The 25,386-nt window shown below is 36.4% G+C and overlaps 1 protein-coding gene across 6 annotated transcripts in view; it reads left to right on the forward strand.

The window, feature by feature from the left end:
• The window catches only part of HECTD1 (HECT domain E3 ubiquitin protein ligase 1), a 94,197-nt gene that overhangs the window by 34,064 nt on the left and 34,747 nt on the right, over window positions 1-25,386 (forward strand). For all 6 annotated transcript variants that reach the window (XM_081146056.1, XM_081146057.1, XM_081146058.1 and 3 more), the window contains exons 7-18: window positions 4,351-4,427; window positions 4,513-4,611; window positions 7,896-8,010; window positions 8,589-8,763; window positions 14,476-14,614; window positions 14,798-14,968; window positions 17,379-17,601; window positions 18,119-18,382; window positions 18,471-18,547; window positions 20,580-20,714; window positions 21,379-21,525; window positions 22,617-22,711. In XM_081146056.1, coding sequence (XP_081002182.1) covers window positions 4,351-4,427; window positions 4,513-4,611; window positions 7,896-8,010; window positions 8,589-8,763; window positions 14,476-14,614; window positions 14,798-14,968; window positions 17,379-17,601; window positions 18,119-18,382; window positions 18,471-18,547; window positions 20,580-20,714; window positions 21,379-21,525; window positions 22,617-22,711 — 1,717 coding nt within the window. The remainder of the gene's footprint in view (window positions 1-4,350; window positions 4,428-4,512; window positions 4,612-7,895; window positions 8,011-8,588; window positions 8,764-14,475; window positions 14,615-14,797; window positions 14,969-17,378; window positions 17,602-18,118; window positions 18,383-18,470; window positions 18,548-20,579; window positions 20,715-21,378; window positions 21,526-22,616; window positions 22,712-25,386) is intronic.

A 25,386-nucleotide genomic window follows, 5' to 3' on the forward strand; every position in this document is an offset into this window, starting at 1 on the left:
CTGCTAGTTTGATTCCAGGTCAGGGCACATACCTAGGTTGCAGGTTCGATTTCCAGTCAGGGTGCTTAGGGGAGGCAGCCAGTCAATGTTTCTCACATTGATGCTTCTTTCTCTCCCCCTTCCTCTTTCTAGAATAAATAAAAACATCCTCAGGTGGGAATTAAAAAAGAAAATGAAAACTAAGATACGGAATTATATAGGCATTTTCTAGTTTCTAGATTTTGGACAGTATTTTTGGCAATTGTGCCAGATAACAGAATGGCCAAACCCTTCAATAACCTCCCTTCTCCCCATGTGTATAATTATCAGTCTTGTGTGTGGTAAGACTTTAGTAGATGCTTGTTGAATGAGTAAATAAAATTTACCCATTTTATTGCCAGAACTAGATAATGCCAATTCTAAGGTGACTTGCAGATTGAATTTAGGGCTGTTATATCTTCAAGATTAATGAAATTGATACAAGTTACACTAATATATACTAAATTTTTTTTAGACTGCTTCATGAGGTTCTGAATATATAAATTGGTGAAAGATAGTTCTGGTCATCAGACTTGTCTTTTGTGTTCTGTTTTTTTTAATAAAATGTTTTAAGCCTAGCCAGCGTGGCTCAGTTGTTGAGTGTTGACCTGTGAACCAGGAGGTCACGATTCCATTCCTGGTCAGGGCACACGCCCAGGTTGTGGGCTCAGTCCCCAATAGGTAGCACGCAGGAGGCAGCTGGTCAATGACTCTCTTTCATCATTGATGTTTCTATCTATCTCTCCCTTTCCCTTTCTCTCTCTGAAATAAAAAAAAATATTAAAAGAAATTTTTTTAAATTAATTTTTAGGGAGAGAGAGGAAGATTGATTTGTTGTTCCCCTTATTTATGCATTCATTGGTTGCTTCTTATATGTTCCTTGACTGGGGATTGAACCTGCAACCTTGGTACATCAAGATGACGCTCTGACCCACGCCATTGTGTCTTGGTTGGGTATTGCCCCATACACAGAAAGGTTGCCAGTTGCTTCCTGCCGGGTCCTGCACATGCTTGGGTTTCTGGCTCGATCCCCGGTGGGGGATGTGCAGGCATCAGCCAGTCAGTGTTTCGATCTCAGATAGATGTTTCTCTCTCTCCCTCTCCCTTTCTCTCTCTCTCAAAATCAAATAAAATTAAAAAAAGAAACAGAAAGTGATGCTCTAACCAACTGAGGTACCCGGCCAGGGCTTGTGTTATATTTTTTATAGATGGGGATTAGTTTCTTTCGCATAGTTACGGCATGAAGCAGTTAGTACCCTGTTGAGTTGTTGAGTTGTATTATATATTTAGGTTTTTTTTCTTCTTTATTTTTATTTTTTAAAAATATATCGATTTCTTTCTTTTTTCAATTTATGTTTATTGTTGAAAATATTACAAGTGTCCCATTTCCCCCCCCCCAATTGATCCCCTCTACCTCGCTCCCACCCCCTCCCCAGGACTTCACCCCGTTATTGACTGTGTCCATGGGTTATGCATAAGTGCATATAACTTCTTTGGTTAATCTCTTCCCACCCTCCACTCCCCTTCCCTCTTTCCTCTGAAATATGATCGTCTGTTACATGCATCAGTGTCTCTGGATTTATTTAGTTTGTCATATTCTTTGGTTCATTAGCTTCTTCTTAAAGAAGACCCTTCAGCATTTTCTGTAGTGCTGGTCTGGTGGTGATAAACTCCTTTAGATTTTTCTTAATCTGTGAAGGTCTTTATCTGACCTTCAATTCTAAATGACAGCTTTGCTGGGTAGAGCAATCTTGGTTGTAGTTCCTTGTTTTTCATCACTTTGAATATTTCTTGCCACTCCCTTCTGGCCTGAAAAGTTTCTGTTGAGAAATCAGCTGACAGTCTTAAGGGTGCTCCCTTGTAGGTAACTAACTGCTTTTCTCTTGTTGCTTTTAAGATTCTCTCTTTGTCTTTAACCTTTGGCATTTTCATTATGATGTGTCTTGTTGTGGGTCTCTTTGGGTTCCTCTTGTGTGGGACCCTCTGTGCTTCTTGGACTTGTAAGTCTGTTTCTTTCCCCAGGTAGGGGATGTTTTTTGGAATTATTTTTTCAAATAGGTTTTCAATTTCTTGGTCTCTTTCATCTCCTTCTGGCACCCCAATAATATGAATGTTGGGCCTTTTGAAGTTGTCCCAGAGGCTCCTTTGCTATCTTCATATTTCTGGATTTTTTTTTCTTTTTTTGTTCTTCTGGTTGGATGTTTTTTGTTTCCTCATGTTCCAAATTGCTGATTTGATTCTCAGCATCCTCTACTCTACTGTTGATTCCCTGTAAATTATTCTTCATCTCAGTTTGTGTAGGCTTCATTCCAAATTGGTACTTTATTATGTCATTGATTTTCTCAATTGTTTTCGTAATACTCTTGCTAATATGGTTGAGCATCCTTATAAGCAAAATTCTGAACTCTGTACCTGTTAGCTTGCTTGGATCTGTTTCATTCAGTTCCTCTTCTAGAGATTTCTTCTGTTCTTTCCTTTGTGACATGTTTCTTTGCCTCCGCATTTTGGCTGCTTCCTGGAGTTTGTGTCTATGTGTTAGGTAGAGATGCTATGTCTCCTGGAATTTGTAGAGTTTTGTGTAGTAGGTGTCTTGTAGGGTCCAGTGGCTCAGCCTCCCCAGTCACCTGAGCTGGGTCTTCTAGGTGCTCCCCTGTGTGGGCTGTGTACACTGTCCTGTTGTAGTTAAGCCTTGGTTGCTGTTGGTTTCACAGGTAGGAATTGACCCCCAGGCCAATCAGCTGTGAGGACCAGCTGCAACTACAGCCAAAGAGCTGCTGTGCTGGAGACACCCCTGTGGAGCAGGATTTACTTCAGTGGGGCTCTGCTGTTCACCAAGTGTGCCCCTTGAGTGTGTCACTCGTGGATGTGGAAGGGTGGTAGTCCAGCGTGGTTGAATATGACCACCAGGTGCACTGTCTCTGGGGCCTCCCAGGAGGTGCAAAGTGAGCCTGTGCCAGTGCCTTGCCCAGGGCCACCCAGCATGAGCTACACAGCAAACCGTAGTTGGCTGCTACTTGTGCTGGGCTTGGCGTTGTCCAGGAGAGGCCAAGCTATGAACCAATGCAGGCTGCCGCTAGTGCCAGGCCTGGGGCCACTTATCAAGCCATATGGGGCACAATGCTGCTTGTTTGAGAGATTTTAGGAAAGTCCTAAGCATAAGGCTTGAGAGATCACTTGCATACGAAAGCCACTGGAAATCGCTTGGATGCCCTGGCAGGTAGGGAGCGGCGGGGCCTCTAGGAATCACCGGGGCAGGGCCAAAGGTGGGCGTCAGGTGCTGGCAATTCAAATATGGTGCCTTCCTGCAGGCTGTGTAGGTGGAGGGCTCGCCAAAGGACCATTTTCGGTCAGGTCCTTTTCCAAGTGTCCCAGGTTCATTTCAAGCTGCTGCCTGGCGCTGGAGCTCAGGGAGTACGTCTGAGTCTGTGCGAGGGCCCTTTAAGAGGAAAACCTGGGACTCCCACATCCTCCGTGACCCTCAGCAACAGTCCCCGCTGGTTTTCACAGCCCGAAGTTATGGGACTTCTCTTCCCGGCCCTGGAACCCTGGGCTAGGGGCCTGATGTGGGCCTGGGGCCCCTCACTCCTCCGGGAAACCTCCACCAGGGAGATATCCTCCCGGCTTTAAACCGTGGCATCGATGTGTTCCCGAGGCCGAGTCTCTGCCATTCAGCCCTGATCCACCCGTGTCTCCTCCCCTCCTACCGGTCTTGATGCTTTTCCAGTTCCCTCCTTGTAGGGCTTCTCTTCAGCCAGATTTCAGGAGGTTCTGAGTGATGGTGGTTCTGTATTTTAGTTGTAATTTTGATGTCGTTGTGGGAGGTGGCGGGTACAGCTGTTACCTACACCGTTATCTTGTTTCCTCCTCTTTTGATTACAGAGGGAGGTGCGGGGAGGCAGGGAGGGGGAGAGAGAGAGAGAGATAGAGAAACAGAAACATCAGTGATGAGAGTGTCATTGATTGGCTACCTCCTGTTCCCCCCACCCCACTGGGGATCAGGCTTGCAACCTGGGCACTGCCCTTACTGGGAATCAAGCCAAGATTTCCTGGATCTTAGGTCAGTGCACAACTGCTGAGCCACTCCAGTCAGGCTTTCTTGTTTATTTTTAAGGGTTAAATCCTTGTAAATCTTTAGTGGGTTTAAAAATTTAAGAATACTTTTTCTTAGCAGAATTTGTTTGCTAATTATTTACTACTTTATAGTTTATCTAAATGTTTAAAATTGGCTATGTATTTAGTGAATATTAATAATCTTTAAATGACTTCCAGTTTAGAAAAGTTTGGTATTATTTTGTTGGCTTAAAAAAATTTTTTTTTTCTTCAACTTTCTAGCCTTTGAAGTAAATTTTATGGATGATGTGGGACAGACTCTATTAAACTGGGCCTCTGCTTTTGGAACTCAGGAAATGGTAAGCTAATAAATAAAAGCTAATGTTTTACTTCAAAGGTGGAAATATTAATAAGGTAACTTTGTGATTCTTCATCATTTTACAGGTAGAATTTCTTTGTGAAAGAGGTGCTGATGTTAATAGAGGTCAAAGATCATCATCATTACATTATGCTGCATGTTTTGGAAGACCTCAAGTAGCAAAGGTAAATTAGTCCAAGATTTTAAACTATTAATATTTCACATTTATATGATTCCAAATTAGAATGATATGAAAACTTTTATTCTGTTAAGCTTTTATGCCATCTTCATTCACTCCATTTCCTCTTGCTCGCTGTAGGTAAGCATTTAAAAATTTATTTTTTGTTTATCTTTTTAACAGTTTTTAATGCAGATACGAGCAAAAGTAAATATGTATGCTTATTACCTCCTTTTCTTATGCAAAATGTAGCATATATTGATCAGTACATCTGATCTATACTTTGCCTTTTTTCTTTAATAATATAGATTGAAGACCTTTTATAAAGTTGCAGAGCTTTTTTATATCTGTATGCTTACTCTGTGTGGAGGTACTACAAGTTTATTCAGCTAGTCACTTAATGCTAAACACTTGCTTGTTTCCAGTTTCTTACTCTTAATGAATAACTTTGTACAGACATACCTTGGAAATATTATAGTAAAGAGAGTCATAATCCTTTTGCTGATGGAGGGTATTGCTTTTCATTTGTAAAAAACACAGTATCTATGCAGCACAGTAAAGCAAAGCACACTAAAATGAGGTATTACGGTACAGTTTTCTGTTGTTTCTATTTACTAATAAATCAAGTATTCTGTTTGCCGAAGAATCAGTATCTTTGACTCTTAGTTTACCAAAACAATTTGGAGAGTTCTTTTTACAATTAGGAGAAATTGAGGTTCAGAGAAGTCAAACGGTAAGGATTGAACCAAGTGTATTATCTAGGTCTCTAGAATCTTATTGTGAAGTAATTTGGCATAATGCAGTGTTAGCTACATTGCATCAGACGCACCTGGATTCAATTCTTAGCTCATTAACAAAATAGGCTGTGTGGCCTTGGGCATGTTTCTTAAGTTTGATTTGCAGTTTTATCAATAAAATGTACATGTATTCTTAGCATGATTATTATAATTAGAAAAATGCATGAAAAGCTCTTAGCATAGTAGTTGGCACATCCGAGATGCTCAAACGGTAGCTGCTTTTATTGTGATTTTTACACTGTAAGAAAATTTTTGGTAATAACTTGGTTTTCTAACCTGGGAAAGGCGGTTGCTTCAAGCTTGAATTCTGTCAGTTTAAATTAGTTTTTAGAGAGAATGAGGCTTCTAAGGGTGATAAAAATTTTAATGAGCCATTTTCTTTTGACCTGCACTGTATTGTATTTATGAGGGGCTGAGTAGGAGAGTAGGAGAGAAGGAGCCGAATGAACTTTATCTAATCCTAACCTATGTTGATTATACATCAGCCCACAATGAGGTATAGCTGCTGTTACTGACAGTGATACAATAGGTAGTACTCTCTAGGCACTTTAACTGTGGCAGCCAGTATCTTCAGCATTTAATATGTCTTTTTTAATCTTCACAGACTCTTCTGTGTTTTTGTTTGTTTGTTTGTTTGTAATATCTTTATTGATTTCAGAGAGGAAGGGAGAGAGAGAGAGATAGAAACATCAATGATGAGAGAGTCATTGATTGGCTACCATCTGCACCCCGCCCCCCCCCCCCCCCCGACTGGGGGTTGAGCCCGAAACCTGGGCATGTCCTTGACGGGTAACCAACCGAACTGCGATCTCCTGGATCCTAGGTCGATGCTCAACAGCTGAGCCATGCCTGCCCGGGCGACTCTTCTGTTTTTAATTGATTCTAAGATATACCTCCACATTTTCCCCCTGCTCCCACACACATTTTAATATGTCAAATAGAAAAATGCAATTGCTGCTGGACAGGTAGAAATTGTAGCATAGTTATCATTACCTGTCCATGCAACAAAAATTGTGAAATGGATTTTAGTAACTTGAATGAAAAACCTGGTCTGATAGAAGAGCACTCTAGGAATGCTGTATCACTAATGCTTTTTATGGCACAGGTGACAGCATTTTGTGTGGAAACACAAATATAGGTGACTGAATTAAAGAGTAACTATGAAGAATTGTGCTCAGAATGTGAAGTTACAGAAATAATTTATTCTATATTATTTATACTTTCTAATTTATGTTTTTTCAAGTAATATGTGAAAAAAACACTAAGTTTTAAAAGTTGTTTCAGTAAGTTTAAAAAAAAAAGGTCCAGCCCGGCCGGGCGTGGCTCAGCAGTTGAGCGTCGACCTAGGATCCAGGAGATCGGGGTTCGATTCCCGGTCAGGGCACTTGCCCGGGTTGTGGGCTTGATCAATGACTCTCTCATCATTGATGTTTCTCTCTCTCTCTCTCTCTCTCTCTCTCTCTCCTTTCCTCTCTCTGAAATCAATAAAGATATATTTTAAAAAAAAAAAAGGTCCAAGCAAAAACAAAACAAAACCGTTGTTGCAAAGTTTAATTGGCGTGTGTTTTCTCTTAGTAGTACTTGATAGATATATTGAACAATCTGTGGCAACTTAGATTTAATGAAATACTGAATATATTGTGATTCAAACCCCAGAACTTTGGAATTTTTAGCCATTACTGCATACTTTTCTGATGTACGTATGTATGCACTTACTTGTCAGATATATCTATTTATTACATTTATTACATCATAATAAAGTTCAAAAAACTACCTCTGAGGCTGATAGGAAAAATGTGAGTTGTGTTCTCTGTTCAAAAGACCTTACAGTCTGCTGGGGAGAGAGTCCAGTGTCCATTAAAAATTGGTGAACAGTGTGATTAGTATTTAAGACCTAAATTATGTGGTGCATTCTAGAATAATTGATTCAGCTTGGTTTTGTTGAATTGATTTAATTGGCAGTATGTAGGAAATGAAGAAGATTACCACATCACAAAGAATCCTAATAGTTCAGAAATTGGGAGTAGTTTGATAGAGAAAATGACAGGGTCAGATGTGAACATACTTAACTTGAGTTCTTTTTTTTTTTCTTTTTTTAAAAAATGTATCTTTATTGATTTCAGAGAAAGGAAAGGAGAGGGAGAGAGAGAGAGAAACATCAGTGAGGGGAGAGTCATTGATCAAGCCCGCAACCGGGCATGTGCCCTGACCAGGAATCGAACCCCAATCTCCTGGATCCTAGGTTGACGCTTAACCACTAAGCCACGCCCGGCCGGGCTTAACTTGAGTTCTTAATAACCAAGTGAAATTAATCTATAATTTTTTTCAAGTTATATGGTTATGTATGCAAAGACAGATTTGAGTTAGTATCTGCTTGATTAAGTAATTCTGTAAGTCTAATCTAGAGTAGATCAGTGCAATCTAATGATTGCAGAGTTGGATATTAAAGAAATAAAATGCTATTATCTTCAAATTAAATGCCTTTCTTTTTTAGACTCTATTACGGCATGGTGCAAACCCAGATCTGAGAGATGAAGATGGGAAAACTCCATTAGATAAAGCTCGGGAAAGGGGCCATAGTGAAGTAGTAGTTATTCTTCAGTCTCCGGGTGAGTGGTAAAATCTTTCCTGTTAAACCATCTGCTATTACTTTTTAGCTTTACTTCCGTAGGAGTAGCTTTTTGTAGACATATTAACATTATGTAACTGAACTATTTCTATGAAGTCAAATACTTATATACATACACATTTATGTTTGATAACCCTCTAACACTCTAGTGTTCTGTGTTCTTGGAGACTATGGCTGCATGATTTCAGAGATCCCAAATCAAAAGTTTAGGGTTGTGTGAACATTATAAAGAGTAGTTGGGTGTTGTGTATATCACGTACTTTGACCAAATTTTTAAGTTTTCAGAGTAGATGAATGCAAAGTCTCTGTGATATAATTTATAGAATTCAGGTGGAATATCCAAAATTATCTCTTTAAATTGTGATCTAGCTCATTGAAGGTGCTAATGTTCTTTAGTATTCTACAAGCACCTTTGATAGATACAACATCCTAATTTCAATTTAATTATTGTTAATTAGGGATAATTATAGTTTGGAGTTGGTTACATTTTAATATTTTTTTTTTGTTGAAAGGAAAATTTTCCAAAAAACTATTTTACTGAACAGTATTTGTCTGCAGGTGATTGGATGTGTCCAGTTAATAAAGGAGATGATAAGAAAAAGAAAGATACAAACAAAGATGAAGAAGAATGTAACGAACCAAAAGGAGATCCAGAAATGGCACCCATATACTTGAAAAGATTATTGCCAGTGTTTGCACAAACATTTCAACAAACTATGTTGCCTTCAATAAGGTAGTTATTCATAATCTTTGTCTTTCCTAATTAAATTAGGCCAATTATATAGTTATATTTATCTCCCTTTCCCACAACAATTTGAGGTTTATTTTAACATTGCAAAGATATAATAAGAATAAAAATTAGATTGGAGAGTTGAATCTTTTCATCTGATCTGACTTAGGAGAAATTGTTTAGAAAATCAAGAAGACTAGGTTTCTAACACAGTTTTTGTAGCTCTCTGAATATCAACTTTAGGGAAATTTTGATAAGTAAGCAAACATTTATTGAGCTTTATGGAGAATTTTTTGGTGGAGTCAGTGTGATATGGTCTTTGGAGAAGTTGCCCAAAGAAATGACACTTGGCTCTCGCTTACTGTACCCTTGCAGGCTAGTGAGAAAGATTAGTCATAATACAGAGTGATAATTGATAGATTAGACATATAATCAGAGTTCTCTGGAAATATAAGTTATTTAACAACTAATTGGGCTGGGCAAATTGGAGATGTTATGCAGAGGTGAGATTTAAATTGAGTTTTAAAGGATACTTTGGGGTTTTCTAGGCAGTCAGATTTAGAAGCATCATTGGACACCAGTATGTGCAAAAGCTTGGAAGTATGAGTCAGTCTATCCTGGTGCAATTCCTGGTGACTCTTCCTCTACAGTGTCCCTGTTTAAATATGTTTTTTATTGATTTTAGAGAGAAAGGAAGAGGGAGGGAGGGAGGGAGAGAGAAAGGAAGAGGGAGGGAGGGAGGGAGAGAGAAAGGAAGAGGGAGAAACATTGATGTGAGAGAGAAACACCCATTGGCTGCCTCCTGTAAGCACCCCGACCAGGGATTGAACCCACAACCTGGGCATGTGCCCTGACCTGGAATTGAACTGATCCACGCAGGCCAGGGCTAGTGTGTCTGTTTATAGTCTGCCATTTCTATCCATCTGTTGCTAATACTCTGGTCCAAAGTCATAGTCTGTCTTTTTACTACTGTAGTCTTTTCTCCTTTTTATCTCTTGCCCCTTTACAGTCTGTTCCAACATAAAAGGCTGAATTATTTTTAAAATCACAATTATGTCATATCACTTTTTGTTTTTAACCTTTTAGTAGCTTCCAGTTGGCTTTAACTAAAACCCAACTTCTTAAGTCTCAGGCTTGCAAGTTCTTACATAAGTCCCACCCAGCTCTCTGATCTTATTTAGTACTATTAACCCCTAGATCAGGTGTGGGAAACCTATTTTTCTGCCAAGGGCCATTTGAATATTTATAACATCATTTGCGGGCCATACAAAATTATCAACTTAAAAATGAGCCTTCTGTATTTGGTCAAACGTTTAATGAACTCACCCCTAATGGGATGGCTAGAATTGCTTTTCTTTGGTGAGGCCTTGGCCGTTACACTTCCACTATTCTAGCCTTCTTTCTGTTCTTGGAACACTCCAAGTATGTTTTTACCTTAGGGCTTTTGCACTTATTTCTCTTTGCCGGAAACTTTGTGTTTCCAAGTCTTTTGAATTGGTTGCTTCAAATCATTCAGTTCTTAGTTCAAATGTTAAATCCATTGACTTTTATCCAACTAATTTAAATTTACCCCTAGGACACCTTTGACATTAATAATAATGTTTTACTGTCTTTGCAGAGCTTACACTGTATGAAATCTTGCTCTTTTGAGTGTTTTTATTTATTTTATTGTCTTCTAAAGTAAGCTCCATAAGAGTTGGCCTTATGTAGTGCTGTATTCCTGCAAAGACAAGGAGGCTTAGAATAGGGTTGATATTTGGAAGGTCCTCAATAGATATTTACTGAGCGATTGAATGAGTGTGTTTTGTTAGCAGTTGCAAATAGTTTGATATTAATGGAGTATGGGATATGTTTAGGTAGCTCAGTGAATAACATTAAAAAGGTAGTCAGGAGTTTTTATGACCTATGGAGACTTTTGTGGTCCATGATAATGAGTGTGGACTTTATACCACAGTTAAAGGAGGATCAGTAAAGACTTGAGAGGAAATTTCTTTAAGTCAGATATGTGATTTATAAAGATCACTTTGGCAGCCTGGTAGAGAAAAGGACTGGAGGAGAGAAGTATGAAAACAGACTATTTAAGTGTTCCTTGCAATATGAACTTCAGACAGTTGCCAGGGGACTGGTTTTGTAGAAACAAATTCAAGAGGTTGGGAGATGGGTTGTATAGGGATTGATGACGGGAGGGATGTGAAGGATGAAGGAAAAGGAAGTGGTGAAGGACTGCCAAGTTTTTGACTGAGTGATTGAGAATTTGATTTTGGTCACTTTAAATTTAGGGGGTTATTAGAACATGTAGTTTAGTTGGATTCAAGTCCCTTAAATACCAGTATTATGAGTTGACATTAAAGTACAAGCAGTCTTTTAGCAATATCAAAAACAAAGGGTAATAGGTTACAACCTAATTTTTTACCATTTTAGTTTAAAATTTGATCAAAAGAGCAACATGTACTCTGATCATACAGTTAAAGGAGGATATATATATGTATATATGTATGTATGTATATATCAGTACTTGCCTATATTCAGTGTCTGTTTAGGAAACAAGGCAGACAACAGATCAGTGAAGGCTTCCAGAGGATAACAGTTTTAATGGTGGGGTAGTTTCTAAAAACCTGATTAGTCTCTGTAAGACCCTCCCTCCCAGTTTTATTGAGATATAATTGAAATATAACTTTGTATTAAAGTATACAACATAATGATTTGATATATGTATCTCTTGTAAGATAGATGGAGGACTTCCTACTTTGTTTTTGAAGAAAGGCTACATTGAATTTTGAAGAGGTCTGATAAATAAACATCTTTGGAGTTAGTATCAATGACGAGACAAAAATTGAGTTTACTTTTTAGCAATGGAAATCTGAGGATTCATTTAATTTTTTTAAAAATTAAAATGAGAGCAAATTAAACTCTTAGATAAAAGGGGAAATTGTTTTTGGATGAGAATATTTAAATAATCTGAGTATAAATTCTTTCAAAAATTAATTGATTGTGCAGTTCTAAAGAAAATACAGAATTTGGTTTAGAACTTGACAGATCTTAAAGTTCATCTGGAAGAATAAACAGGTGAGATTATTAAAGAAAAATCTGAATAGCAAGTACAAACTTTGAGTATTAAATCTTTATGATAACTGGCACAAGAGTTTATAAAATCAGTGGAATAGACTGTCTCCTTAAATTGAGCCAATTATTGGTAGGAAATCAATGTATTATAATGGAAGTTTCATAGATCATTTGAGAGAGGGAGGGTTATTTAGCAAATGGTACTGGAATATCTGCTTTGTGGTTTGAGTTTTTAAAAATCAGCTTAGTCCTTTACGTTATCTTATCTGAACAAATTCTAAATGGATTAAAATTAAAAAAAAAACAAACACACACCTTAGGGAAACAACAAAAATCTTAAACATTTATCATAACTTGATAGGAAGAGTGACTTTTAAAACTTGTTTGTGTTAGTCCTCTCACTTAAAAATTATTTTATGTAAAAAATATAAAACTATATATTAGAAACAATATTACAGCCATACAGGTGCAATAAATATGAACTCTTAATCCAAGTAAATATGCCAGCAAATTGATATTTGTTAGAAAGTATGACCAAGGGATACTGTCTTTATTATAGAAAAAGCGCATCCAAATTTTTGCTAAAAAACTAATTTAAGTAAGTTAGCCATTGACATTATGGCACGGTGCTCAAGAGGAGACAGCAAAAAACTAACATGGAAAAATGTGTTCCCCTCCTAGTAAACAAAACATTAAAAAAAATTTTTGATGTCATTTTCACCTATTAGACATTTAAATATAAGAAACTTAAGTAACAGTACAGTCGTATCTATCTAGTGATGATTTAAGCTGTTAACATCTTCCTTCTCCAGTTGTATTGAGGTGTAATTGTCAAAATTGTGAGGTATTTTAAGTGTATATCTTGGTGACTTGATATACATACATATACACTGTGAAAGGATACCCTCATATAGTTAACTTACACATGTATCACCTCACATATTTATCTTTTTGTTGAGAGGGTGGGAACATGTAAGTTCTCTCCTAGCAAATTTCAAATATACAGTACAGTGTTACCAGTTAGTCACTCTGTTTTACATTAGATCCTCAGACCTTATTTATCTTGTAGCTGAAAGTTTGTGCAGCAGGTCCTTGAATAATTTTGTTCAGCATTGTTTGGTTATAATGTTGATGAGATAGGGTAGGAACTTAACTCTTGTTTATATCACTTAGCCTATTATATGCCATTTTGCTTAAAGTCGCAGAACCTATTCATGTTGTTAAGCTAGGACTTACTGTACCCTTTACCAACCTCTCCCTAGAGAGGGTTATGAAATACATAAAATAGAGACCATATGCTGTAGAAATACAGCTGTGTCACATGCCTCTCTTGGACATAAATAGCAATTTTTGCTTCTACATTATTCCTGTGGAAGTAACCTCAAAGATAATGATCCACATTTTGGGGCCTAGCATACTATAAAATATGTAATAAATGAGTGATTAGCTTTTATGTAATAGACCAGTTGTTCTTAGTCTATAATTTAAATGTGTGTGGATATGTGTTATTTTAAAAACAGAGGTTGCTTGTTATAAAATTGAGGTTAGTTTGTGTGACTTACTGAGTATATCCTATGTTCTAAGTAAAAGAGTGTATAAATAGGAGAAGGCATACCAAGTTGTTAACAGTGGGGATATTTGGGGGCATGAGATTATTAGGATCTCTTACTTATATGAGAATATAGTTAAAATGAACTTGAATTTTAAATTTTACAAAGAACAATGTGATTTTGTTTTTTGGTTTTTTAGATTGATTTCAGAGAGAGGAAGGGAAAGATAGAAACATCAGTGATAAGAGTGTCATTGATCAGCTGCCTCCTTTACACCCCCTACTGGAGACTGAGCCCACAAGTCGTGCATGTGCCCTTACCTGGAATCAAACCTGATCTCCTGGTTCATGGGTCGATGCTCAACCACTGAGCCATGCTGGCTGGGTGACAAAGATGTTTAATTCAAAATTTGATTTTCATATAAACTACCAGGTGATATAAATTGTTAGAGGTTTGTATTTTGGGTTATAGGAAATTAGTTATAGGTTAGTTACAATTTATACTATTTATTTTCTTAGTAATTGCATTACTCTTTACTGGATTTTCTGAAATTATCATGGCATGTTAAGCCATGCTGGTTAAATATAAAATAGAATAGCACATTTAAGAAAATTGTAAAAATAATTTCATTTTTGATGAGCTCAATATATTAATATTAGGAAACAAATGAAATTGCCTAAAAAATGAGCATAAACTAGTGCTAGTATTATCTTAATTTTTTGTATTTCTAAAAAATAACGGAATGACTTTTTTTTTTAAGATTTTTTATTGATTTTGAGAGGGCGGAGGGAGAAGGAGAGAAACATCCGTATGAGAGCAAAAACATCTATCAGCTGCCTCCTGCATGCCCCCTACTGGGGATTGAGCCCACAACCCTGGCATGTGTCCTGACCAGGAATCGAACCAGCTACCTTTTGGTGCAAGAGGGCGATGCCTAACCAACTGATCCACACTGGCCAGGGCTAGTTTTTTGTATTTTATTAAGAGTACTTTTTAGCAGAGCTTATAAAACCTAACATTGGATATTTTAGTTTTCATTAATGTATAGTTGTATTTTGTTTTTAGTTTCTTACGACTTCCTAAAATTCTTTTACTTTTCAAGGAAAGCAAGTCTTGCTCTGATTAGAAAAATGATTCATTTTTGCTCTGAAGCATTGTTAAAAGAAGTTTGCGATTCTGATGTTGGTCACAATTTGCCTACAGTACTTGTGGAAATTACTGCAACTGTCCTTGATCAAGAGGTCAGTTTTTTATCTTTTTTGATAATCCTGTAGATTCCCTTTAGGTAATGGTGAGTAAAATAATTTAACTTTTGTCCTAATTTCAGTAAATCATTTTGTCCTTGCCAATTATTGCACTGTTCACCCTAGGAAACTAAATTTATTTTTATAATTTTTTCTTAATTTCCTTCTTTTCCTCCCCAGGATGATGATGATGGCCACTTGTTGGCTTTGCAGATCATAAGGGATTTAGTAGATAAAGGTGGTGATATCTTTTTGGATCAGCTGGCCAGACTTGGTGTAATTAGCAAAGTGTCAACTTTGGCAGGTCCTTCCTCAGACGATGAGAATGAAGAGGAGTCAAAACCAGAAAAAGTGAGTTGTCTTAATTGCCGTGGTATCAGGAATAAAGTTTCTTTGAGGAGATCTCGTGGGTTTTGACAAAATAATGACAATATGAAGTAGTACTATATTTTTAAAAATTTGGTCATAAATATGTTACATATTTTTTTACATAGGGTTTTGACAAAATAATGGCAATATGAAGTGGTACTATATATTTTAAAATTTGGTCAATTAAAAAAATACTGATAATATTTAAAAGTTAAAGGAAAGTTGCAAATAAAGAATATCAGAATATCCTCTATCCAAATTCACTAATTACTGACATTTGTCCATTTGCTTTATCTTTTGCACAGTTGTTTTTTTTTGTGTGTGTGTGTACATTTAAAAAATATTTGGCAGAAGCTGGATACATAGTATCATTTTTACATCTAAAAACTTCACCAATAAAACAGGACATTCTCTTATACAATGCTAGTATAGTTATTAAAATCACGGAATTTAATATTTATATAAAACTATCTAATCCAGAGGTAATATTCAGATTTGCTGTTGTCCTTAATAGCATTTTTTTTCTTTCTGGTCTAGAATCCAACCCAGGAGAGCATAATTACATTTAGTTATGTTCCTGAGAACCTGCAACAGTTTCTCACCTTCCTTTTTCTTTCATAGCTTTGGCATTTTTGAAGAGGACAGACCACTTAGTTTGGATAATGGTCCTCATTTTGCATATGTGCTATGTTTCTTCCTGATTAGATATGGGTTATGTGTTTTTAGCAGGCAGACAGATTATAAGGGGTGATGTTCCTTCTCAGTGAATAATGTGCCTTCTCAGAGGCCCGTGATGTCTTGTGCCTGTCTTGCTGATGATGTTAATTTGGGTGACTTGGTTTATGTTGGCCTCTGCCAGGTATCTCTATTAATATACTCTTTTTTCTTTTGTAATTAATAAGTAAATTAGTGGGGAGATAATTTGAAACTATGTAAATATGCTGTTCCTCATTTAACTTTTATTGACTAGTTTCAGTATTCATTGATAATTCTTGCCTTAGATTATACATTTAAAATATACCTTACCTGTCTTTACTGATTGCCAACAATGATTTAGTCCTAACAGTTAGTGAATGCTTACTATATATTACTGACAAAGTAGTGATATTTTTGAGAGGATGTTGGGTTATGGGTTGTAATTGTAGAATCCTAAGGGGGTGAGAGAAAGAGAGAATGGGAGAGGGAAGGGAGAGAGTATGTGTGTGTTTCCTAAGTTTAACAAAAAACAAACAAGGTGATGTCTGGGTTCATGCCCCCTGCAATTCTTGCATTCAAGAAATACATTATGCATATTAGCAGTGTGTAGAAAGTAACAAGCAGATTCTAACACTTACATGGAAATGCAAGGAACTTAGAATAGCCAAAGCTACCTTGAAAAGTAACAAAGTTGAAAGACATACATCTTGGGAGATTTCAAGTCTTATTATAAAGCTGTTGTAATCAAGAGAATGTGGTAGTGGTATAAGATAGATTCATGACCCACGTACTATATATGGTCAATTGATTTTCAGCCAAAATGCTAAGGCAATTCAGTCAGGAAAGGTTGAGCTTTTCAAAAAATAATGCTAGAATGGGGGCTGGGTGAAATAGGTAAAGGGATTAAGCAAAAAACAGCACCAATAAAGAAAAACTCACCCCAAAGCAAAAAAACTCATGGATATAACAGTATGGTGATTACCAGAGGGAAAGTGGGGTGCGGGGAGGTAGAAGGGGGTAAAGGGGGAAATAATTGGTGATGGAAGGAAATTTGACTTTGGGTGATGAACACACATTACAACACAGATGATGTATTTTGGAATTGTACACTTGAAACCTGTATAGTTTTATTAACCAATGTCACCACAATGCATCAATAAATTTTTTTTACAATGGCTTAAGTGGATAGCATATGCAAAACAAAACAAAGAAAGAAATCTTGACTCTTGTCATATATTCTATACAAAAATGAAAAGAAAAGAAATCATAGACTGAAATGTATGGGCTAAAATTGTAAAACTTCTAGAGGAAAAAAGAAAATCTTAGTGACCTTGATCTTGACAAAGATTTCTTAATATTATATATATATTTTTTTGTTGTTGATTTTTTTTTTTTAGAGCGTGAGGAAGGGCAGGGGAGAGAGAAACATCTTTGTTAGAGCAGAACCTAGATCATCTGCCTCCTGCAGGCCCCCTACTGGGAACTGAGCTTGAAACCTGGGCATGTGCCCTGACCAGGAATCAAACTGACAACCTTTTGATGCACAGGATGATGCCCAACACTGAGTCACACTGGCCAGGGCTCTTCATGATGTCTTAATTCTTAATTTGATTCATGTTTGTGTTTTAAAAACACTTAATGAGTATTTGGAATAGAAATCATTTTTCATGTTACTTTGAAAATTTTACACATTTAGGAAGATGAACCACAGGAAGATGCTAAAGAATTGCAGCAAGGTAAACCATATCATTGGAGAGACTGGTCAATCATTAGGGGAAGGGACTGCTTATATATATGGAGTGATGCAGCAGCCTTGGAATTATCTAATGGCAGTAATGGATGGTTCAGATTTATCTTGGATGGAAAACTTGCCACCATGTATTCAAGTGGTAGTCCTGAAGGTGGATCGGATAGTTCAGGTAATATTTTGTTTCTGTTAAAATGTTTTACTAGTTTCTTTAATTTTGATAATTTGTTTTTCTGCTCATATTTTTGCTTCCATTGTCATAAAAAAATAGCACATCTTTGATGACAATATCATCAGTTTCTTTAATATCAACAGAGAAAAATTGTATCATGAAAGCATTTCATAAATGCCTTCTTATTGTACCAGAAAGCATAGTACTGTATCTACTTTTAATCTCTTCAGTCTTTTAGGTAAAGCTGCCTTTTGTCTTGTAATGGTGAGTTGTACTTCTGTGATGCTGTCTCAAGTTATAACTTTTCCCAAAAGCCTTATACTTCAAAAAATTGTGGCTGTAGGATTGCTTTTATGCCTGAACCTAAATTTATCAAATCAGTAAGGTTATATCAAAGAACCAAACTCTGCTAATTAAGTTTTTTTAAAGTAAGATTGTTATTCCATTGGGTAGTTTGTTGGTTTTTTTTTTTAAAGGAATATTTGGAATGAGGTTTTAAAACATTTTGTCTTTATAGAAAGCAGAAGTGAATTCTTAGAAAAATTACAAAGAGCTCGAGGCCAAGTAAAGCCATCTACTTCAAGTCAACCTATACTCTCAACACCAGGACCCACTAAACTCACTGTAGGGAATTGGTCATTAACATGTTTGAAAGAGGGAGAAATTGCTATTCATAACTCAGATGGTCAGCAAGCAACAATATTGAAAGAAGATTTACCAGGTTTTGTATTTGAATCTAATAGAGGAACCAAACATTCATTTACTGCAGAAACTTCTCTGGGTAAGTATATAGGTATGTAAGTTTAGCAGATAAATAAATATGTTAAATTGCAATAAAAAAGTCTTGTGAAATGTCCTTTCTTTTTAAGGTTCAGAATTTGTGACTGGCTGGACTGGCAAAAGAGGCAGAAAACTGAAATCTAAGTTAGAAAAAACAAAGCAAAAGGTATATTTGTGGGATTTGCTGTTTTTTTTAAGTCTTTTATACTGTCATGGTAAGGTTTCAATGGTAGATTCTAAGCATTTTAAAAATTGAGCCATGTAACAGTGCTACTCTAACATAGTTTTAGTTTTCTTTTTTCTGTGCTCATTGTTTTATTTTCCACAATATGTATACATTTACTTACAGTGTTTCTGTGATAGACTGTTGAACAACTCAGGGGTTGGACACTGACTCCTTGCACAATCAAAAATTCGTGTGTAACTTTTGGTTCCCTCAAAAGTGAAATAGAGCTTGCCTCAACTACCTACACATCCAATCAGAATTTTAATGACATCTTTCAAATGATAAAATGTCAGTGAAAAAGATACATACTGGAGTCAGTTTTTTTTTGGTTTTTCTTTGTGCGCAAGATTTGGAGAGCCTCGTGATATCCTTGCAGAGGCCTTAGGGCCCAAGTGGCTAATGATTTCATCAATACCCTTTCACAGATGCCTGTTGTATGGCCACTTTATCTTGGCGGCCAGCAGGAGGCAGGCTGGGCACCCTCTTCACTTAGTGTCATCAGTGTTTTTGAAAACAACAAAGTTGTGAAAAATCTTCATAAAATCTGAGAAAGTATTAGCTTCATGGATGAAATCTGTATTTGGTATTGACTTTTTATTGAGCATTGAGTGATGAGATGAAGCATGTGTTCTTGCAATATCTGGTTTATAATTTATATCTCAATACCCTGACACTTTTTCCTTTTGAGTTCATTTTAATTCCAAATTTAAACTGACAAACTTGAGTTATTCTAAGTGTCATCTTTTTCACCGTGAGTGTTAGATTGTACTCGCTTATGTCACGTGGCTTTAGGCCTCTTTGTTGTTATTAACATCTCCTTTATGACAAACATGTTTTGATTGTGGAAGGGCCTAATGTGAAAGAGAGGTAACTTTTGACATCACAAAACATTTATAGCTAAAAGTAGTCAGTGTAGAGTGCTACTGTACCTGTACCCCATTGAAAAGACAGGAAGAATTACTTTGTAATACAGTTAGCCAGACTGGATGAAAAGTAAGATCCCTATAGAGTTGGGTTGTAAGGATATATACAACTGTATATTTATATAGTTTGTATGGAAAATAATACAATAATAAATAATATAAAAATTAAAAAAACAACAACTCAGGTGTTCCTTGGAAGTGGGGGATTGGTTCTAGGACCAAGGATGCTCAAGTCACTTATATATAATATGGAGTAGAACATTACATATGTTTAGCCTTTGGCATCAGTGGATTCCCAACCATGGATTAAAAATACTGTTTTTTTAAAAAATTATTATATTTTAATCCTCACCTGAGGATATTTTTTCCATTCCTTTTCAGAAAGAGTGTGGGAGGAGGGGGACATCAATGTGAGAGACACATCGATTGGTTGCCTCCTGCACATGCCCCGAAGGGGGCAGGGATCGAGCCTGCAACCGAGATACATGCCCTTGGGTGGAATTGAACCTGGGACCCTTTGGTCCTTGGGCAGACTCTAACCACTGAGCCAGATCGGCTAGGGCTGTTCCACAGTGTTTTTATCTACTCCTCTATTGATGACACTTGGGCTGCCTCCAAATCTTGTCTATTGTAAATAACACTACAGTGAACATAGGGGTACAGATACTCTTTCGAATTAGTGTTGTGGGTTTCTTTGTATAAATTCCCAGAAGTGGAATCATTTACTTTTATTTTTTTAAAAAGCATAGTTAATTCTTTTACAGGTTTTGGGTTTAAATGAAATAAGCTCCTTTTTGGTATATGAATACAAAATTTAAATAACCAAAAATTAAAATTATGAGCTCTTTTATGTGACACTGCTAAACTCTACTAGAGTACTTTTTCAACCTTTAGAACCTTTTGACATAGACAAATAGATGTCATACCATTTTTTGGAAGTTGATAATGGCACAAACATCTGAATTATAAAAGTTGCATATATATATGGGAAGGTTTGGTAAAATTATTAATTATAGTGAAAATTCACATTTGCTATTTAATTTTGATAGGTACGAACTATGGCTCGAGATTTATATGACGACCACTTTAAAGCTGTTGAAAGCATGCCTCGTGGAGTAGTGGTAACACTCAGAAACATAGCAACGCAGTTAGAGTCATCTTGGGAACTTCATACAAATAGACAAGTATGTTAGCCTCAAGATTTTATGACATGCAGTGATCTTGGTTTAGTTTTCCCCTTTATCTTTTATGTTATGGGTATAAATTTTAGGGGTCAGCAAATTATCACCCAGGAGATAAATTTGTTCTACTACCTATTTTTATATGGCTTTGTGAGGTAAGAATGGTTTTTATATTTTTTAAATGGTTAAAAACAAAAGTAAAAGTAATATTGCGTGATACAGAAAAATTATATCAGAATGCAATGTCAGTGTCCATAAGTAGTTTTATTGCTCACACTATGCTTATTCATTTACATACAGGGTGGGCAAAAGGTTTACAGTTGTAATACACATAAATAGTACAATAACAAATAATAATACAAGAATAAAAATGTGTTTTACATACTCACAATTGTAAACCTACTTTTGCCCTCTCCTGTGTTGCTGTGACTGCTTTGGTGGCTACAACAGCAGAATTGAATAGGTGCGATAGAGAACACATAACCTGTAAGGACTAAAAGTATTTGCTATCAGCCCTTTACAAGAACGTTTGCTGACTCTGGTACAGATAATTTGCATTAATAATCTTGTTTAATATCTAATTTATTTTTTTGGTAATTGATGTTCTGATAAGTATAAGACCTATTTATTTTTTGATTGTATTTATTAAAATTTGTTTTTTTTTTAGTGTATTGAGAGTGAGAACACTTGGAGAGATTTAATGAAGACAGCTTTAGAAAATCTAATTGTACTTTTGAAGGATGAAAACACAATTTCACCCTATGAAATGTGCAGTAGTGGCTTGGTGCAAGCACTTCTTACTGTTTTAAACAATGTAAGTTTATGAAGTAGTACAGAACAAAATATATAGCTTTAAAAATCATTTGTAACTACCCTTTTGGCAGAGTGATATTTATTTTGTTTTGTCAAGAAATATTAAAACCTGAGTAATAAATATTAATATTTATAATTTCTCCCACCTTTTCTTTAATTTGTATTATTAATTTGAGCCAATTGAATTAAATAATTGAGTTACCCAGTTATAATTTGTTCAAGATTTTGTTAAATAAAACACTTACTTTGACCTAAGATTTAACATTATGCTCTGATAAGAATGATTACTTGACCTTAATCATTGTAAGTGGTGATACACTCTCAAGATTCACTTTAACTTCAATCAGTCTCATATTTTCTTTATTAATTTTACCATTTGCATTTATTTCTATTATTACAATTATATTGATAGATCACATTATGTGACTTAGTAATATCTATGAAGTCATTGTTTGTTTTTTGTTAATCCTCACCTGAGGATATTTTTCCCATTGCTTTTTCAGAGAGACAGTGGAAGGGAGGGAGGAGGAGAGGAAGGGGAAAAGGAGGGGGGAGTGAGAGGGAGAGAGAAAAACATGATGGGAGAGAGGAACTTCGATTGGTTGCCTCCTGACGGGCAGGGACAACCTGCAACCCAGGTACATGCCCTTGACCAGGAATCTAACCCTTGACCTTTTGGTCTCCGGGCTGACACTCTAACCACTGAGTAAAACCAGCTAGGGCTGAAGTCATTGTTTTTATAAAGCAGTTATTTTTTTCTAATTATAACAATACTGTTATAATACAAAATATTCATCATAAATAATCTGAAAACACCTTGCATACTACACTTTGAGACAAATTGATTTAACAGTGTAATTGCTACTCCATTATGGCATTGAAGAAGGAGGGGGAAAAAATCTGTATTTGTTAGCTGTGGTCTACTAGTCATATAATAAAAAGAATTTTAATGGAAATAAAATAGTGATTTTAGTTAGGTTGTATTGATTGTTTTGTAAATATTAATATGCATCTTTGTAGCATGTGTTTTTTATACATTTAATAACAGCCTTTAAACATTTTTTTGTACTTTCTCATTTTTGTTTTCTTTAGAGCATGGATTTAGATGTGAAACAAGATTGTAGTCAACTGGTAGAAAGAATAAATGTTTTTAAAACAGCCTTTAGTGAAAATGAAGATGACGAAAGGTAAATGCCCACATTTTTAAAACTTTAGTATTTGCAGTGTTGCAATATATATACTTACTTTAAAGTAGAATCTAATACAGTGTTCATACACAAAATAAGGAACTTTTTATTAAAAAAAAAAAAGTAGCTTATATTGTAAATGAATAATAAAAGGAAAGATTTTTTTAAATGGTTTAATTTAATGGAAAAAACGGAAAATTATGTATCTGCTCTAGTGCAGCTTTCCACTAAGTTGAGTTTAAGTTACAACTGGAAATTTGAACACTGATTAAATATTTGATGATATTAAGTATTGTTTATACTTTTTTAGGTGTGATAATGATTTTTGTTTTTTAAGAAATCTTTTGTAGAAATACATGCTCAAAATATTTCTAGACAAAATGATATGTTCTCTGGCATTTTCTTTAAAATATATGGGGAGGAGAGAAATGGGTGGGGATGTGGATGAAATCAATTGGTTATTAGTAGATAATAGTTGAATCTGGGTCATGGGTTGATGAAGGTTCCTTTTACTATTTTATTTACTTTTGAATGTGACTGAATTTTTAAAATAATTGAAATTCAATTTTAATTTTAAGTACCATTTTAAACGAGTGAATATTACATTTTATGGATGTATAATAATTTAAACATTACTATATTAAAAATTTTAGCTCTTTGCAAATTATTTTAATATTAATAATTACTTAACTATTTGGAAACATCTTGTTACATAAGTTCTTTTTTTTTTTAAAATTTATTTTTATTGTTGAAAGTATTACAGGTGTCGCATTTTTTCCCCCCCAGTTGATCCCCTCCACCTCGCTCCCACCCCCTCCCCAGACCTTCACCCCATTATTGACTGTGTACATGGGTTATGCATATATGCATATAACTTCTTTGGTTATCTTCCCACTCTCCACCCCCCTTCCCTCTTTCCTCTGAAGTATGATCGTCTGTTACATGCATCAGTGTCTCTGGATCTATTTAGTTCGTCATATTCTTTGGTTCATTAGCTTCTTCTTAAAGAAGACCCTTCAACATTTTCTGTAGTGCTGGTCTGGTGGTGATAAACTCCTTTAGATTTTTCTTATCTGTGAAGGTCTTTATCTGACCTTCAATTCTAAATGACAGCTTTGCTGGGTAGAGCAATCTTGGTTGTAGTTCCTTGTTTTTCATCACTTTGAATATTTCTTGCCACTCCCTTCTGGTCTGAAAAGTTTTTGTTGAGAAATCAGCTGACAGTCTTATGGGTGCTCCCTTGTAGGTAACTAACTGCTTTTCTCTTGTTGCTTTTAAGATTCTCTCTTTGTCTTTAACCTTTGGCATTTTCATTATGATGTGTCTTGCTGTGGGTCTCTTTGGGTTCCTCTTGTTTGGGACCCTCTGTGCTTCCTAGACTTGTAAGTCTGTTTCTTTCCCCAGGTAGGGGATGTTTTTTGGAATTATTTTTTTCAAATAGGTTTTCAATTTCTTGGTCTCTTTCATCTCCTTCTGGCACCCCAATAATACGAATGTTGGGCCTCTTGAAGTTGTCCCAGAGGCTCCTTTGCTATCTTCATATTTCTGGATATTTTTTTCTTTTTGCTCTTCTGATTGGATGTTTTTTATTTCTTCATGTTCCAAATTGCTGATTTGATTCTCAACGTCCTCTACTCTACTCTTGATTCCCTGTAAATTATTCTTTATCTCAGTTTGTGTAGGCTTCATTCCAAATTGGTACTTTATTATGTCATTGATTTTCTCAATTGTTTTCGTAATACTCTTGCTAATATGGTTGGGCATCTTTATAAACAAAATTCTGAACTCTGTGTCTGTTAGCTTGCTTGGATCCATTTCATTTAGTTCCTCTTCTAGAGATTTCTTCTGTTCTTTCCTTTGTGACATGTTTCTTTGCCTCGACATTTTGACTGTTTCCAGGTGTTTGTTTCTATGTATTAGGTAGAGCTGCTATGTCTCCTGGAATTTGTAGAGTTTTGTGTAGTAGGTGTCCTGTAGGGTCCAGTGGCTCAGCCTCCCCAGTCACCTGAGCTGGGTCTTCTAGGTGCTCCCCTGTGTGGGCTGTTTGCTCTGACCTGTTGTAGTTGATCCTTGGTTGCTATTGGCGTCACTGGGTGGAATTGACACCCAGGCCAATCAGCTGTGAGGACCAGCTGCAACTACAGCCAAAGAGCTACTGTGCTGGAGACACCCCTATGGAGCAGGATTTGCTTTAGTGGATCTTAGGTGTTCAACAAATGCACCCCTTGAGTGTGTCACTCGTGGATGTGGTAGGGTTGTAAATCCAGTGTGGTCGAGTCTGACCACCAGGTGCACTGTCTCTGAGGCCTCCCGGGAGGTGCAAAGTGAGCCTGTGCCAGTGCCTTGCCCAAGGCCACCCAGCATGAGCTACACAGCAAACCATAGTTGGCTGCTACTTGTGCTGAGCTTGGCTTTGCCCAGGAGAGACTAAGCTATGAACCAGTGCAGGCTGCCCCTAGTGCCAGGCCTTGGGCCGCTTCTTGAGATGTATGGGGCACAATGCTGCTTGTTTTAGAGATTTTAGGAAAGTCCTAAGCATGAGGCTTGAGAGGCCACTTGCATACAAAAGCCGTGTAAATGGCCTGGATGAGCCTGCAGGTAGAGAGGGGCGGGGTCTCTGGGAATCACCGGGGCAGGGCCAAAGGTGGGAGTCAGGTGCTGGAGATTCAAATACG

This window comes from Miniopterus schreibersii (assembly GCF_964146895.1).
Source record: "Miniopterus schreibersii genome assembly, chromosome: 1".
NCBI classification, from domain to species: Eukaryota; Metazoa; Chordata; class Mammalia; order Chiroptera; family Miniopteridae; genus Miniopterus; species Miniopterus schreibersii.